The 17504-nt window shown below is 39.2% G+C and overlaps 1 protein-coding gene across 2 annotated transcripts in view; it reads right to left on the bottom strand.

Annotated features, from left to right (window-relative positions):
- The window catches only part of PDGFD (platelet derived growth factor D), a gene marked incomplete at its 3' end in the record, with an annotated part of 247675 nt that overhangs the window by 76782 nt on the left and 153389 nt on the right, over positions 1 to 17504 (bottom strand). Inside the window, exon 2 of one of the 2 annotated variants that reach the window (XM_084251626.1) lies at positions 1371 to 1575. In XM_084251626.1, the coding sequence (XP_084107752.1) occupies positions 1371 to 1575 (205 nt within the window). The remainder of the gene's footprint in view (positions 1 to 1370; positions 1576 to 17504) is intronic. The other variant, XM_084251627.1, reaches the window with a different exon arrangement.

Genomic DNA, 17504 nt, shown 5'->3' with positions numbered 1-17504 from the left:
TTCCGGTTTTTTGTTTTTTTTTTTAATAGCACATCAGTGTAATTTTCACTCCGGGTCTAAAGTCAAGAGAGCCTCATTTTCTTTCTTAGGGAGGGTGTTGGGGTATCTGTGTGATTTCTTTCCTTTCTCTATTCCTGCCTTTGTCATTTCTTATCCCTCTACTTTCCTCTATAAATTTTGAGGAACAGCTTAATTTGATAAAGGGTCAGGAAAGGAAACCACCCTAACTTCCTATCTAATTTTCAAGGCCAAGATATTGAAAGGGATCATTGACTAATAGGATCAAAACCCTGGTTTGGTGATGGAGACTTGGCTTCCCTTCCTTCTCTAATGATCTTTTAATGGAGGTTTTATTTTTTCAAGCCCTCTCTTTTTTTCCCCCAGCACAGAAAATTAGTTCTCTCTTTCAAGGTTGAAAAGACAAGATCCACTTTAGTTTATTCTCTTTGTAAATATTAACTTGCTTTTCCTGCCTGCATTTGTCTCTGCTTTCTAGCATACATTATCCTCTATGGTCCTGGAAAGTAATAGTCTCTGCTGTTCTTCATGGAAAAAAAAAAAAGCAACGTAATAAAAGCTGTCAGCATAATAAACATGCAACAAAGGACAGCCAAATTTGAGGCACCCTCTCTTTATTATTCAAAGGAAAATAAACCTGCTGAAAGGATTTAGCAGTTCAGTAGTTCATTGGCAATGCAGAACAAGTACGTGCAGTCAAGTACAAAAAGGAAAAAAAAAACAACCTCCCCAAGTCTTATACATACTAATTAAGTGAGTAAGATGCTGTGAGCCAACAATTCAAAGAACAACGGCCAGGCTTTCTCTGATAAATATGCTAAGAAGAGAGAAGATTATCAGGCACAGCTTTCATCTTCTATTGCTGACCCAGAAATGGCAGGCACCGACCCTCTGAGAGCCAAAGGCCTGCGGCTGTCTCCTCGTCCTTCTTACACTTAGCTGTGGTTTTAAAATTATGCTTTGTTTCAGGGGAAGGCCCATGCACAGTCCTTGCCATCATCATTGTCCATGCATGGGCTGGAATCACAACACTGCCCATTTCTGAGGTCCATAACAGGTGGCCCAGAGCCACCTGGGGTGTAGATAACCCAGGATGCTTGGATACTGGATGCATCTACCAGTTCATCAAAGCTGTTCTCTGCCTAACCAGTGCAGGGTGAGATCCTGCCCCTGGGAGTCTTGCGGCCCTGGTACAGCCTTGAGCAGTGCAACCTGTGCTTTATGGAACAGAGTGGGTGTGTACTGGGTAGATGCAAAGAGCCCAAACAGAAAGTTTGATGGGGTGTCTGAAATGCATCATTTTTCTTTTCCCTTGGAATTTCACCCTAAAATGGATTTTACCCTCCACTCACCTACAGATGTCATTTTCCGCTTCTTCTAATCCAAACTGATTGTCAAAGGCTAGCTGTATCCGGGTCTTCTCCTGGGAGCGGAGCCGCCATGTCAGAAGCAGGTTCCTGGGGTAGCTGCTCGGGAAGCGGGGGCTCTGCAGGTGGCCATTTCCTGTCACCTGGATGGTCTCATCTCTCCGGTACAAGTCTGTGAGGTGATTGCTCTCTGTTAGTAGTCACAACTTGTAGAAATTAGTATGTTGCTCCAATTACAGGAAAGCAAAAAAAGAACAGTTTAAAACACATTGCATTTCAAAGCACTCCTGGGTTTTGTTTGAGAACATAACACTGAATGGCACCTCTTGGTTAGACAAACATATATTTTTCTATTATTCCCCACCTTCCCAAATTCTGTGCACAACTAGGCTTGGTACTTTGGTTGGGGGGGGGTGGTGTCTTCTTAGCATCATCTTTGACATCAAAAATAAAGTTATCTCAGAATATTAATTACAATTATTTTATCCTCTCTCTTTTCCATGTGATACAAATATTTTCCCCTTTCAAAATATAGTATATCTTTAGTTATTTGTAGGGCAGCACGCATGAAATATTGCAGAAAGTATCGGGAAGTGAAAAGCTGAAAGAATGAGCCTAGTGGTGTTTAATGAGCATTTATTTGATATTCAAATGACATTTTCCAGTGAGTTTCTCTAGCATAAAATTCCTAATTTATTTTTAGCCTTAGTTTTTGGTGACTTAAAATAAACACGACCTCTATTTTCTCTGTGTTGTATCAGTTAGAATTTGTTGGTTTGGTCTCTATTTTGGATAGCTGAGGGAACCTGTGAACCCTTAGAATTTCCCAGATGATAAAAGCATAATAACTGTAGTGTTTTCTTGAGTTTGAAGAGTTATTCTATATATGATATAACCTGAGGGTCTGGTGAGAAACCCTGTAGTTGGCCAGTTAGGTCAGAACTCAAGCATGCAGATGGTGACTGACATACAGACTTATAGAGCAGGTGCCCTTGACTTTGAACTCTGACCTAACCCTGGGTAGTTTGTGTCAGGACTGCAGTGCACAGTGTCACCATCCTTCTTCTCTCCCAGTATCAGAGTTCTTCATATTTTAGATTCTGGCCTTGCGGGTCCTCCCTAAGCAGACCTCCAGCTGCTGTGCATTGGGGTACTGGTGTTCTCCCGTAGAGAATTTACCAGCATGTCTGGTGGGAGGCTTCATAACTGGTAAAAACCACGGAAAAGTGGAGATACTGAGGGTGGTTGTTAAAAGTTTCCAGAATAACAGGTTGAGGATGAACATGCATTGCATGAGGAATACTGGAGCCTCTTTCTCCTGTTTACATTTTTTTTTTTTTTAATATTCCTGGGAATTTCAACACCTTTTATTCGTTTGTGTTCATGTGCTGTACAAACTTGCCCAGTCAGACTGTCCTAGAAGTCCTGGGAGGAGCAGCGTTAGCTAAGGAGCTGAGGTACCTGGAGACAAGAGCATGGGCTTTTCATTCACTCAGCACCTCCACGGGAAAAAGCCTCAGTCGCCCCAAGTATTTTTATTAGGTGACCTTCTACTCTTCTCTTCCCTTGACGTTATGCTGATAATGCAGCTGTGAAAATTACTGTTGGCCCTTTTTGTTATAAGGGGTTTTTAGGTAGTGGATAAAAACTGTTTTCTAGAGCAACAGATGTGAACTATTAATTAGTCAGTCAACAATCATTTATGCAACTTAATGTATCTTAGCATAATTTATCACAGTGTTTTCAATACTTATATCCAGTGTTACTTTCACAATTGTTGCCATATTTTCTTACCTTGAATACTATTATGTACTTAATATTTCTCTAAACTATATTTTTGATCAAAAACATTTTGCAAAAATAAAACTTTTAATGTAAATGGCAATTAGATACCATTTGCCATGAACATGCAAGTACATTTATTAAATTAAAATAGCCATCTCAGGTGTTCTGATTCCTTGCTTATAAAATAAGGAGACTGGGAGGACATTTTCTTTTTGATCTTTTCCAAGGGTAAAATTTACTGCCCATTTTTTTCAGTGTTCCAGATGTTAATTCAAATATAATTGAAGAATATTAAAGAATCATCCCTAGCTCTGTGCACCTGAAAGACAAAGTAGATGCATGCCACTGAGGTATACATGATGAGCAAAGGGTTACAAACCAAATAAAAGTAAAAAGCACCACCTACAATAAAATACAATGCAACACTAATGTACAAATAATCTGAGGAGTTGAGTGGCACTTCAGAGGTTGCTCAAGGTAAAGATCATGTATGCACAGCGGTCACAGCAGGGTCCAGGTGGGTGCACTGGGATGGGGGGTGGGGGGTTCACAAACTTCAAGGGCAAACTATGGAAATATTTTAGAGTCAGCCAAAGTATCTGCCCTCAACATAGGTGGAGACAGGAAAGTTCTGGAAGGGTGAAAGTCTTATTGAAGGGAAGATTGCCTTGCTGGTGATAGGAAAGACAGATGGGAGGGATGGCACCTGCATGGCAGCTGCTTGAGCAATAAGGTTCGGACCTAGAAGAACCACTAACATGAGACCACATCGTAAAAAATCAAAAGGAAGGGGAGATTATGAAGGACTTCAGAGGGGTTAGTCAGAGGGAGAGCAGCCGTCCTGGGTCCAGGGGTTTGTCAGGGTAATATAGACACACAGAGGTACTGGAAGGGACAGGTGATTGAAGAAATGCAGTTTTGGTTCTGGTGTGGTGAAAAATTCAAGTGGAAACTTGAACAGGAAGGAATTATGCTCAGTAAAATAAGCCAGAAGGAAAAAGAAAAATAGTGGATGGTTTCACTTATAGCAGGAATATAGGGGAACCAAATAAGACATCAGTGTAAAAAAGCAGTAACAGTAGAAAACACAAAAAGCAAAAAAAGACAATTATAAATCAGAGACACACTGAAGGGGAGGAGGAGGGAGAGGGATCAGAGGGAGGGAGGGAGGAGCACAGGGGACTGAGGTGATGGTGCACAGGTGCATTGGGGAAGGAAACTACAGGGACTACACCTGAGGGGGTGGGGGGAAGCAAATATTGTTTAAAAATGACCCATGATGCAAAAAATTAAAAACATTAACATACAAATGTATCTTAAAAGAAGAGGCTTTCCTTCTTACATCGTTTGATTAATGCAAAACTTGTTTCCAAACTTATAAATTTGTTGAACTATATTGAACTGGAGGCAAAAAAGATTCTCAAGTTTTCTGATTTATTTTCTCTTAAAAGCAAAATAGTGCCAAAAATATATCCACAAACTAAATGTGAGTGAAAGAAAATAACTTTTTTTTAAGAAAATAACTTTATAGTGCTTTTGTGTGAGACATTATTCTACCACTCTGCATGTTCCAGTTATAGGATATAAGCTTGTGTGTGTGTGTGTGTGTGTGCATGAATCCATATATAATTACAGCGACTTGCTAAGGTAGGTATTATTATATCACCATTTTTTAAAAAAATATTTATTTATTTATTCATACAAGAACCGGGGTACAGGTCAGATTCGCGGGAGGGTGAGAGGATTCACCAGATGCAGAGCGGGGAACAGAACAGGAAGACTGACGAAATAGACTGCTGAGGGGAGCAGCGGGCGAGATAGGAGAGGTCCGCCATGCCATATGGGACCCTCGCTGGCCGGCAGGTATCAAACCGGCGCTACAAAGGCTGCAGGCAGCTTCACAGCACAGCACTCAACCGCCTGCACCACCAGGAGATGCCCTTTACCACCATTTGACAGATGAAGATTCAGAGGCACAGAGAGGTCAAGTAACTCAAGATCATACAGCTAGTGAAGGCTGCAGTTGGAACACAAACGTCCGCCACCTTGCACCCCAATAAAGCTTTCAACCACTGTGCTATAGCAGGGATTCTTCCTTAGCCTGAAATTTTCTAGAATGAATTTTAGATTCTTTGCTATCTATAACCCACTTTGACTTCTGAATTGTTTACATATAACTTATAACTGCATGCCAACCAGGGATATTCTTAGCAGAAGAGTGATAATGAATGATAAATACAAACAGCAACCTATCAGGTTAAACCTGATATAACCACAAAGTCTCATATACAAAGTCACATTCCTGAATGAAGGCACTCATTTTGGTGTTCCAATAATAACTAATATTTATGGAGCCATTATTATGTGCCAAATACTCCAATAAATGGTTAAATATGCTACTTCATTTACCTGATGGTTACCCTGTGCAACTAGTAAAATCCCACTTTCCAAAGGAAGCTCAGCAAGCAACAAACTTGTGGTGGGATCAAGATGTGACTCTTTCAACATATGAGCTGTTAGATTATAAAAATATGAAATAGATCACTTTTCATGAATGGGTAACTTTTATATATGTTTATTAAGCAAGAAAGTACATTCTTATTTTATATTTTAATACAGAAGAAGGTTCACATCCATATAAACTTGGAGCTATTCATATCCTTACCTGGCCAGAATCTGGTCTTTATTTGTTCCCTTCCTGCTGTGGAGTCCCAGGTTAACAGGAAAACCACAAAAGCCCCAGCCAGCCAATCACCAATGAAAAACAGACCCTCCATCCTGCTTCCCTTCTACCCCACCCAGATGATCTACCCCATCAAACCAAGACCCCCACCTCTCTCAGGCCTGGAGTGTGGCTAAGGGCAGCTGCTGTCCTTCCTATTGTGTGATACCCAAAAAACACTCCTTGCTTGAATCCTTGATTGGGTCTCTCTCCAAATTCCTTTCATTATATCAATAAAACCAAACAAGAACTCTCAAAGGTTAGTAGCAATATGACCGTCTATAAAATAAGCCAATAAAAGTGAAAACAAAAGCCTCCCTGGTGGCATAAGGGGTTAAGCAGCACACTATGAAGCAATCTGCAGCCACTGCAGCATGAGTTTGATCCCCGGCCGGCTCCGGAACAACCCACATGGCGTGGCAGACCTCTCCTGTCTCACCTTCTGCTCCCCTCAGCAGTGTATTTCAGTCCATCTGCCTTTTCTGCTCCCTACTCTGTCTCTGGTGAATCCTCTCACCCCCTGCATCTTTGGCACAACTCTTGTATGCATAAATAAATCTTTTTTTTTTTTTAAAGCCAGAATGTTCTATTTGTCTATTTAGTTCCCAACTCTTTAAGAAAGCTCAGATTACCCAACCAAATATCCCAGGAGTTGATGAAAAGTCACTTGCTGATACTACCACTCACCCTTGGGATTCATCTAGAAAAATGATGCTGCTCAAAGTGTGTTCCTCAGAGCCACAGCATTAGTGACAGTGGGGAGCCCCACTTAGTCCTATTGAATCAGAAATGCTCAGGATGACACAGCACAAGTAAGTAAGTCCTCCAGGTGATTCTGATGATCCCCAAGGTTTGAGAATCACTGATCATCTCATACTTTCTACTATTTTACTTCTTATTCTTGACTTCCTTAGCTCCTGCATCTCCTTGCTTGGACTCCACATCTTATGTCCGACTTTTCAGCTTACCTCCTGATCATCCATCCTAGACTCACCCTCCTGTCTTTGGCCTCAGAGCGTCCTCCAGGACATCATTATTGGTACACAATAACCTGTGCTAAGAGTCTACCCACCTCAGTGCCTTTGACATTGAGCAGTTGGGTCCCACCCCTAATCCAGCTTTCCCTAGTTTATGGACTAGCCATTCTTGATCCCAACAGATGCTTTTGGCAATCCATTATCACAAATTACAAATAATGGTAACACTTTTATTTCTTCTCAGGTCATAATATCTGTGACAACATGAAGTGAAGGGGAAACACTGAGAGGCAGAAGTAAGAATGAAGTCATTGGATCACTGATTCCCTAGAAGCAGACTATGGCATAGTGTAGAGTGTGCCACCTTACTTACATGAATTCAGTGGAAGAGTACCAACATATGAACACATTGTCCTCGTAACACATCCAGGAGCCAGTAGCATGGCTAATAGTCATAGGCCCTGTATTATGCAGCTTCAAGCCAAAAGCAAAAAAGTGCTCATTGAATCAGGGAAATTCCCAACTTGCAAAGGGATTTATTACAAAAGTGCATTGGTAAAATGGCTGTTCCATGGCCATACAAAGTATCAAAGAAATAATGTCCAGTATGTAGTCATAGGAAAGAGAAACCATACAGTCCCACTTCTGCTAAACAACCACCGTAAGACCACTTAGGCTGTGTAAGCTGCTGCACAGTTTACAAGCACCCGGCTTCATAAGCCTATCATAAATATATTGACAAAAATATAGGCAGCAAATATCATTGCTATTATTCTGATTTTTCTTTTAACTTTCTTTTGTTTTGTTACAGCTACAGAAACAACCAGAGAGACATTAAAGTGATTTGTTTGCAAGTCAAAAGAATGGAAGGATGGTATCTGTAGGAGTTGAGTTTTGAATCCAGCTCTGTCACCTTCTAGTTCATGTGCCTTTCTCCCACTACAAAGAGTAGCTGCATGAGACATCAGGTCATCTCGGCTTCTGTCTCCCAAAATAATACTTTAGAGGCTGGAAAATGCATCATTTAAGATTCTTTATAGGTCGATATGATACTTTAACAATTTTCCCTCAAGGGGACAATATTGCTAGTAGTTTGACCATGGCTAATAGTGAAGTGAATCAGTGATAGGACAACAGAATCTGAAATCCAAAAACTTTAATGGGATAGACAGTTTCTACTGAAAAATGACATTACATATAATTGTATGCTGTCACCAAAAACTAGAGTAAAAATTATTTCAATAAGTTGTTTAAACACATTACTTAGTACAATGTTTCTTAACAACTTGAAAACTGTCCCAGGCACTTAACTATCCACTGAGCACACCAATTACTGTTAAACACATATGGAGGAATTTAAATAATTTTTTTAAAGATTTATTTATTTATTTATACAAGCACTGGGTACAGTCAGAAGCGCAGGAGGGTGAGAGAATTCATCAGAGCCAGAGTGGGGAACGGAACAGGCAGACGGACGAAATACATTGCTGAGGAGAGCAGTGGGCTGCAGGAGAGGTCTGCACGCAATGTGGGACTCTCGCCAGGGGCCAGGGATCAAACAGGTGCTGCAAAGGCTGCAGACAGCTTCACAGTGTGGCGCTCAACTGCCTGCGCCACCAGGGAGGCCCTTTAAAGAATTTTTTCCCCTAGATTTATTTATTTATTTATTTATTTATACAAGCACTGGGTACAGTCATAAGTGCGGAAGGGTGAGAGAATTCACCAGAGCCAGAGCGGGGAGCAGAGCAGGCAGAGTGATGAAATACACTGCTGAGGGCAGCAGTGGGTGGCAGGAGAGGTCTGCACACCATGTGGGACCCTCGCCCGGCGGCCGGGGATAAAACCGGCACTGCAGAGGCTGTGGGCAACTTCACAACCCAGTGCTCAACCGCTGTGCCATCGGGAAGGCCCTAAAGAAATTTTTTTTAAGATTTATTTATTTCTGCATACAAGAACTGGGGTATAGGCCAGAGGCATGGGGAGTGAGAGAATTCACCAAAGACAGAGCGGGGAACAGAACAGGCAGATCAACTGAAACACACTGCTGAGGGGAGCAGTGGGCAAGTCAGGAGAGGTCTGCTGCACCATGTGAGCAGCAACCCGGCCGGGGATCGAACTCGTGCTGCAGTGGCTGAGGACAGCGTCATAGGTTGTATCTCAACCCCTTGCACCACCAGGGAGGCCCTAAAGAATTTTGTTTTAATGTAGAAAAATTTGTTTCTAGCATTTGCTCTTTTTAAAGCAAATAGAGGCTTCTCTCTGAGGCTGGTAAGGCACATCAGCTAAAATAACAAAGGAATTTTGCAAAAGTATTTTATAATATCTTTTGAAGTTTCATAGGAAAACAAAAAGCAAAAAGTCATGCAGAATATTAATAAATTCCTTGAGGGAAAGACATATGTCTTTTGCAACAACATTATTCCAGTGTCTTGCCAGTCTGGTGATACAGAAACACTCAAAATATTTCTATTAAATACATACATGGTTGGATGGTTACCACAAATATTGCATATTCAGAGCTGAGAGTCATTTTGAAGATAGCAAATAAAGAAGTTTTATCAAAAAAGAGTTGAAAAATGCCCCAAACATCTTTTTTCCAAGATTCATTTTCTATGTAGTTAGTGGGCCTGACTTTTGTGGGGACATATGTCACCAGAACCTTTTAGGATTATTTGGGGGATAATTCCATTGAAGTGACTGCCTGACATCCGCTTTAGACAATAATTCTGAAATGATTTTCTATTCTGTATATTGTCCCTCGAAATCTATACTATAGACAGAAATGAGTGATGCTGGAGTGAATAGTAATGTAGGAAGACTCTAAATTATCAGCCAACTGGCTTCTCTGCTCTTGTCAACTAAGGATGAGGTGGTGGGGAACTTAGCGATGCTGTCAACAGCAAGAACCTTCCCAGAACTGTCTTTATAATCTGGCTATTCCTAGTGAAGACCAAAGTAGACATTACTTTGTAGAGTCGGGGATGGTCTGACTTTGGTCTTAATTCACTGTTTTGGTGATTTTCCATATAAATTATAAAAAAAAATCTCACCATGGAAGTAGTCACTACAAACTACCCTATAGCAAATGTGCACCATTGTTGGACAAAGTTGTCACCCAAGCAGATTCAGTCACAGCCTGATCACAAAGCAGGGCTCGTTTGCTAAGCCAGTCATCAGAATGGATTAAAGCAATTGTATGTAGTTGTATATATGTTCAGCTTAATATCAAATTATGTGATGTTGGTGATGACTAGTGAAATAAATGTTGTGTAATCACATATAAATTAAAAAATTAAAATAAGACAGTTTACTGTTGTTTTGGGGGGTTACTCTCAGATCTATTGATTAATATATGAATTCAGGTAATGAACTAGATCTCCTATAGATTCTTCTCTCTGCTCACATTTCATTGAGAAGAGCAAGCTCAGCAAGATCAACCAAAGTTAGGTCTGTGTCTTGCCTAATCTATTATTATAATTACTAAGCTACCCGCAAACATTTTGTACTCTCCTTCAACAACAAAGTATAGAAAAGTGTCTTAGGACACAGAACAGTACTTTACTCCCTAGATGTAGCACAATGTCTTGTGAAAGAAAGTAGGGTGGTATGTTCCTAATTTTAAAATGATCAGGTCTGGGGACCCCCCTGGTGGTGCAGTGGGTTGAGCACAGCCCTGTGATGCTGTTTGCAGCCTCTGCAGTGCTAGTTCGATTCCCAGATGGCCCGGGAGATTCCCACATGGCATGCAGACCTCTTCTGTCGAGCCCGCTGCTCCCCTCAGCAGTGCCTTCAGTCCTTCTGCCTGTTCTGCTCCCCACTCTGTCTCTGGTGAATCCGCTCACCCTCCTGCACCTCTGGCCTATATCCCAGCTATTGTATAAATAAAATAAAATAAAATAAAATAAAATAAAATAAAATAAAATAAAATAAAATAAAATAAACAGGTCAACTTGTACAAGGATCCTAAAATACACAATTGGAGCTCAGCTAATTTTAATTCAATCATTTTTCATAAGTTACTTCCTAACTTCAAAAGCACAGGGATGATGTCTCATCATGGGAATTATTGCCACAGGTGAAAATGAAGCTGAAAACTTCTACAATGATTCAACGTTTCCTATGGCACCAAATCTTGCCGTCAACGAACTCATGTCCTCCTGGGAATGTGAGTGGCAAAATCTTAATGGAGGAAGTCTGGGTTAACACCTGGCCCACATGGCTGGAAACTGTCTCCCAGAAGCCCAAACACCATCTCTAAAATTACAACTCACCTGTATTCACCTTGCTAGAAAGCCACTCAAGAGCAAAACTGATTCAAGTTCAGATATTTTGTTAGAATCCCCCTGCAGAAATTTTTCGAAGATGGCAGTAGCACAGCAAAAACCTTTATATTTAGGAAGATTTGGGGGTAAGGGAGTTGATTGTTTGCTAGTTAGATATCTTTTTTTAAAGATTTTTATTTATTTATACAAGAACTGGGGTATAGGTCAGAGGCGCGGGAGGGTGAGAAAATTCACCAGAGACAGAGTGGGTTGCAGAACAGGCAGACAGACCAAAGACACCGCGGAGGGAATCAGTGGGTGAGTCAGGAGAGACCCGCCATGCTATATGGGTTTCTCCCTGACCGGCTGGGGATTGAACTCACGCTACAAAGGCTGTGGACAGCTTCACAGTGCTGCACTCTACCCGCTGTGCCACCGGGGAGGCCCTAGATTTCTTTTTTTTTTTTTTTTTAAATTACAATTCCTTTTGGCACACATCAAGTGTTAATGTTTTATAAACAACATCCTTCATGGTAATACTTTGAAAACATCCCATCAAAAAGAGAAAAAAGCACCATAAAATCATTTTGAACATTTTCCACTAATAGTCCCCAGGAGTGCAGTAGTAATACCCAAAGTACTGCATTGAATCTTATTATTCCTTCTTTATCCTTGAGGGATAAGGGTTTGTTTTGTCATTAGGTAACAATGAATGATTACACTCTTTCCTTGAATATAGCTTTTAATTTATAGTTAGATTACAGAAGTGATTCCAAAATTAGAAAGGAAAAGATTTTTGGTCTAGTTTTTAGAAAGTTAAAATCAAGATTGGTTAAAAATAGAATAAAGATTGACCTTAAGATAGCCATGCTATATTTTATGATGTTAGGATATCATGGTAATTAACTCTCTGATAATTCTCTCATCTTCTACCATTGTCTTTCTGTGTTGTGCTATTCATATTCATGTAAAGAATATGAAAAAATGGAAATAGTAACATTCAGTACAACTATGACAGATGGGGAGCACAATGCTGAATGGCATGCCAGAAAATAAAGAATTACAGTTTTATAGAATAAAAGGCTGCTGAAGGGAGAGGTATCTGCTATCATTTCTACTTAACACACAGCAAACAAGACAGTCATAGTGACAAAAATATCTGCGTCAGCCACTGAAGATATAGAAGGATGCAAGGCCAAATAGAAATAATGCAGAAAGAGCCGGATTTAACACTTTTTTCTTTCATGTGTTTATTATAGAAAAACCAACATTCTTTTTTTAAAGTATTTTATTTTATATAATTCTTACATCATTTTTTCATATTTGCACAATGTATGCATTTTCATTTTGGTTATATTTCCCATACAATTGCACGCCCCCTTTCCTTCCAGGCACTTGCCATGTTGGAAGTTAGGTCTGTCCATGTGATATGCTTAGGTCAATGAAATGCAAACAGATGCATCCATACACTCATCTCACTGTTATTTTATTATTTTGACCCTAATCAATATTCTTATAGTGACAAAGAAGACCACTTAAAGTATGAACTTTGAGTATTCCCAAAGACTGAGAATTTTCAGAAATTTTCAGAAATTGTAAGTTTTAGGAGGATGTAATTATTCCCAAAGACTGAGAATTTTCAGAAATTGTAAGTTTTAGGAGGATGTAATTTTCAGAAATTTTCAGAAATTGTAAGTTTTAGGAGGATGTAATGAGTTTAACAGAGTTGATATGGGATTGAACAGTCAAGAACAGAGATGATCTTGAAATATGATTAAAACCTGATTCGAGTGAAAAAAGCAAGCATTTTTTTAGTCATATCTAATTGAAGGGTTCATCAACTCCAAGGAGAAAACTAACTGCAATTTAATACAAAAGCCACATGGTTTATCACAGTTGTATATATCTATATTAAATATACATATTGTTATATATCACATAACATACAGAAACACATTTTGTATATCTTTAATTATATTTAAGTGTTTATTAAACTATATGGTTTTAGGGTTATTTATAGGAGCAGTGATTTTTCAATACCAAATTCACTGAATCCTGAACACTTTTTTCACTTGTCAGTATTTCAAAATAGGGAAAGAGCTTCCAATTATTGCTGAAGGTAACTGTTCAGATGTTAGGAGGCAGAGCAAATTAGGACATCATAGCTTTTGTTTTTATACATTTTGTTATGCATAGGAGATAAATATTCATTTGACTCCAACCTCAGGAATTTGTAGCACCATATATGGGTAAATTACAACTTATATTTGGGTATCTAATTGCCACTTAAAATGCCTTTATAAAGTGATGCAGCACTAAAATGAAAAGTTTTTGTGCATAAAAATGACTACAGAAAAAGATATAAATATAATAAAAATGGAGAAATACCTCATCCATATTCTCTAATAAAGAAATAATCAAGAACTTTATAGAACCAAAGATGAGAAGATATATACAACTAAATACAGTTAAATTTTTATTTGTCATTGGGTTTCAGAAGAAACCAAATTCCCTTTCTTCTTTAGACAATAAAATTAAAGGCAGTAGAAATTACTATATATCTCAGAATACATCAAGGGATTGTCAAAGCTATGAGATATTAATGCAAATAATTCATTCATTGCGATAATAAGAAACAGCTCCCTGTTAAAAGTTAGTAGCTTTCAAGAAAATTAACTCTAGCGATACATAATACATGTAAGCCAAAACTATGACAATTAAACAGAAAATGCAGATGAATTCCCAGTATTCTTCAAAATTCCTTAAAACTCTTTTATGCTCTAAATATGCTACGTTAAGCAGACCAAGGTCACACACAAGGTCATGAAAAAGAGCATGTTCCTCGGAGCTATGCATCAGCACTGAAGGACAGAGCCAATCTGAAGACTTTTGAGACTCAATTTAAAAAGGCTGAGACATGGGCTTTCACTGGGATAATGAAATAGAGGTTATGCTTTTACAGAAAATTCATGAAATGACCATTTTGTTAAAGATTTTTGCATGCTTTCAGTGTGGTTTTCCCCCCTCACAAAAGTTATTACTAAGTCAGTGCCGGTTACACAGTGGATTAATTTCAAATGAAACAAGTTTTTTGTTTCCTTGACAAATATCAACTGTCTTCAATATTGTTACCTGGCCAGTGAAGCCTTCTTCAGGGATTCTTCCAAGTGAAGACTTAAGGAAAACAAGGTAAGTCAAACCTCAGTTCAGTATGTGGAAAGTAAACTAAGCATGTGGTGGTCACTAGAACTACCTCTTCGTTTCTAGTTCTCCTTTCCTCCAAGCACTTGCCATATTGGAAGTTAGGTCTGTCCATGTGATATGCTTAGGTCAGTGAAATGCAAACAGGTGCATCCATACACTCATGTCACTGTTATTTTATTATAAATTACCACCATTGTTGTAGATGATCAGCAGAGAAATGGGTAGGGGTCAGGATTCAGCATAAAGACTTGATGACTACGTGGGAAGAAAATGTGGAGGTGACAGGGAAAAAAATATAGGTGATCTTGATCTTTAGAATTTGTCTTATTAGAAGTTTACCCAGTTAGTACACATGAATGAGGGAGCTTTCTGCAGTACTATCTCAATTAAATGGTGAAAAATGGAACTGAGTCACAATGTCTGTCCCAGGCCCAGAATCACAGAGTCAGAAGCAGGTTTTTGCCAATGCTTGTTCAAATTATTCAGTTTAACACTGATTCATACTCTAGGTCTCCTTTTTACTTTACATTTAGCTTTCCTCTTGCCTGTTCAACAAGATCACAAATTTCTAGATAGCAGTATTAGCCCCAATGGGTACTTAATAAATACTTGTCACATGAATAACTGTTTGAAGTAAACATAGAGAAACTGGGTGGTTTACCTCTCTATGAGCAAAGAAATCTCTGGGAAAATTAAACTATATAGCACATTATTTACATATACTTCAGAGTATCTATGAATGCAAAGTTCAAATGATAATCTGCACAAAAGCTAATATTTACTAAATATGTCCCAGTTGCTCTAGTAAGTGCTTCATGTTTATTGGTATATTTAAAGTTCAGTGGAACCATAGGCATTAGTTCTTGATGATTCCACTTGTTCGGAAACAGAAAGTTACTTGCCTAATTATATGTGAGACTGTGGGATCACTGGCCCTCCTTGTTATGGGGGCTATTGTCTTGGTCCCCAGAGTTCCTGGTGATCAAGCCAAACATATAGTCAGGCAGAAGAATTCTCACCAGGGTAGAAGTCTTGGTATGAGGAACATACTGGGAAACCAGTATCTGCTGAAAACAGCAGGCAGTCATTACGGCCATATTAGCAAGATCAGCTAGAATATCTTACTTGTAAAGATCAGCAGAAAGTGAGGTAAAAATGGGGATTAGAGATAGTATGCTCTGATTAGCAGGAACTATGGTGCCCCCCAAGCTAAAGCCCCTTGTCACTCCACCCTAGCTTATATCAGATGATAACACATCCCTGATAGTGCATCCCCACACATGTATATTCCTCCAAGTACCTGCCCATCTTCTCTGAACCTGGCTGTAAATAAATATGAGACTGCCCATGGATCGGGGCTGCACCATTTGGTATAAGCCCCTCCAGGCCTCTCACTACTTGGACTTGGAATAATCATTCTTCCCTCCTACACCACTCCCAATGCTGCTGCCCTTGAGATGACATTAGGCAACTTTTATTCTGTTTATTTCTTGACATCATGACTTAAATTGTATCACCTGCTCTAAACTTTAAGGAGTAGACAGTCATATTTCTGTAACTCATTGAAGCAGATTGGAGGTAGGGAAGGGCCGAACATATATTAACATTCACAAGAGGGGCCTCCCTGGTGGCGCAGGCAGTTGAGCGCAGCACTATAAAGCTGTCTACAGCCTCTGCAGCACAGGTTCGATCCCGGCCAGCCAGGGAGATACCCACATGGCGTGGCAGACCTCTCCTGTCTCGCCAGCTGCTCCCCTCAGCAGGGTATTTCGTTCAATCTGCCTGTTCTGTTCCCTGCTCTGTCTCTGGTGAATCCTCTCACCCTCCCACACATCTGGTCTGTACCCCGGTTCTTGTAGGCATGAATAAATACATCTTTTGAAAAAATTTCACAAGATTTTATCCTCAGTTCAATACCTTATACACCAGTTGTTCTGGTCACAAGTTACACTGCATCCTATGACTATACACGGGACCTAGCATCTAGTAGACATTAATGTATTTGTTGCAGTAGTAGATAAATGAACAAATAAAGAAGCTCTGTAAATTGATGGATTATACTGCAGAATAGATGGTTTTCCATCACAAGTGAGATTACCCTGCTCACCCTATAACCATAAATTTAAAGCAAAAATTTAACAGCAAATAACATTCACTTTGATTGGAAAAACTAGGTTTAAACAACCGAGACATGGTCATATGCTTGGATGGAGTAAGACTGTCAAATTGGGAACTTGTAAACATCCAATGCATATTTATCCTTTAGAGATTATTACATGTGCAGGCACTACACATTCGGCTTCTGAAATACATGTTGCTATCAGGCCAGCTTGCTTTCTTGTTGAGCTATTCCTGTGGAAATCTAGAATTCTTTCTTTCTTTTTTTTTTTTTTTTAGATTCAAAGGGAGAACATGTCTGGTCTTTTAACAAAGGACAATTCATACCATCATTTAGTGAATACTGAGAATGATGGAACTAGGTGTACATGAATTGTTAAAAGAAATCTGTGAGGCCAGATAGGTATCTGCAGTAGCCTACTGTGGTTGCTGCTAGAAAAATGAAAGCCTAGAAAGAAGAAATGACTAATGATTTATCAGCATCTGTCTGGCTTCCCTGGGAACTCGTCTATAAATAATAATCACATAATCTCTTACATGATTAGCAGAAAAGAAACCTGAAGTTACTTTCTGGGATAAGACCCAAAGTAGTCTATCATTCTGTAAACATTTGCTGAGATCTTAAAGGGTACCTGGTGGGAGCCAGGGGCTGCATGGAGATAGAGGGCAAGTTCATGTGCTGGTTCTAAGTATGATGCTACTGAGTAGAATTGGCAAGTTTTAGGTTCTTCTGTTATTATAATTTTTGCAAAGTAAAATAACAGAAATTTCTGTATCCATCATCTTAAAATTTCAAGGATATTGTGGGTCTATATGTTGCTCTGAAGTGTTATTTTAGGACATTTTGTATTTTATTCATTAAAATTGCTTTTAAACCCTACCAGATTTTATTCTAAAATATCTCAATAAAATTTTGTCTTTTAAATTGAGATAGAGTCACAAATCTTCTGTGGGATTGCTACAGATGTCATGCTGTAAGGAATCAGGCTGAAACAAACTTATGTTTTCTTCTTAGATTGACAGGCTGCTGCTTGAAAAAGAAATGCAGATT

This window comes from Talpa europaea (assembly GCF_964194135.1).
Source record: "Talpa europaea genome assembly, chromosome: 12".
Classification (NCBI taxonomy): domain Eukaryota; kingdom Metazoa; phylum Chordata; class Mammalia; order Eulipotyphla; family Talpidae; genus Talpa; species Talpa europaea.
The sequence above is the reverse complement of the archived record's forward strand: the minus strand, read 5'-3'. Positions and strand labels throughout refer to the sequence as shown.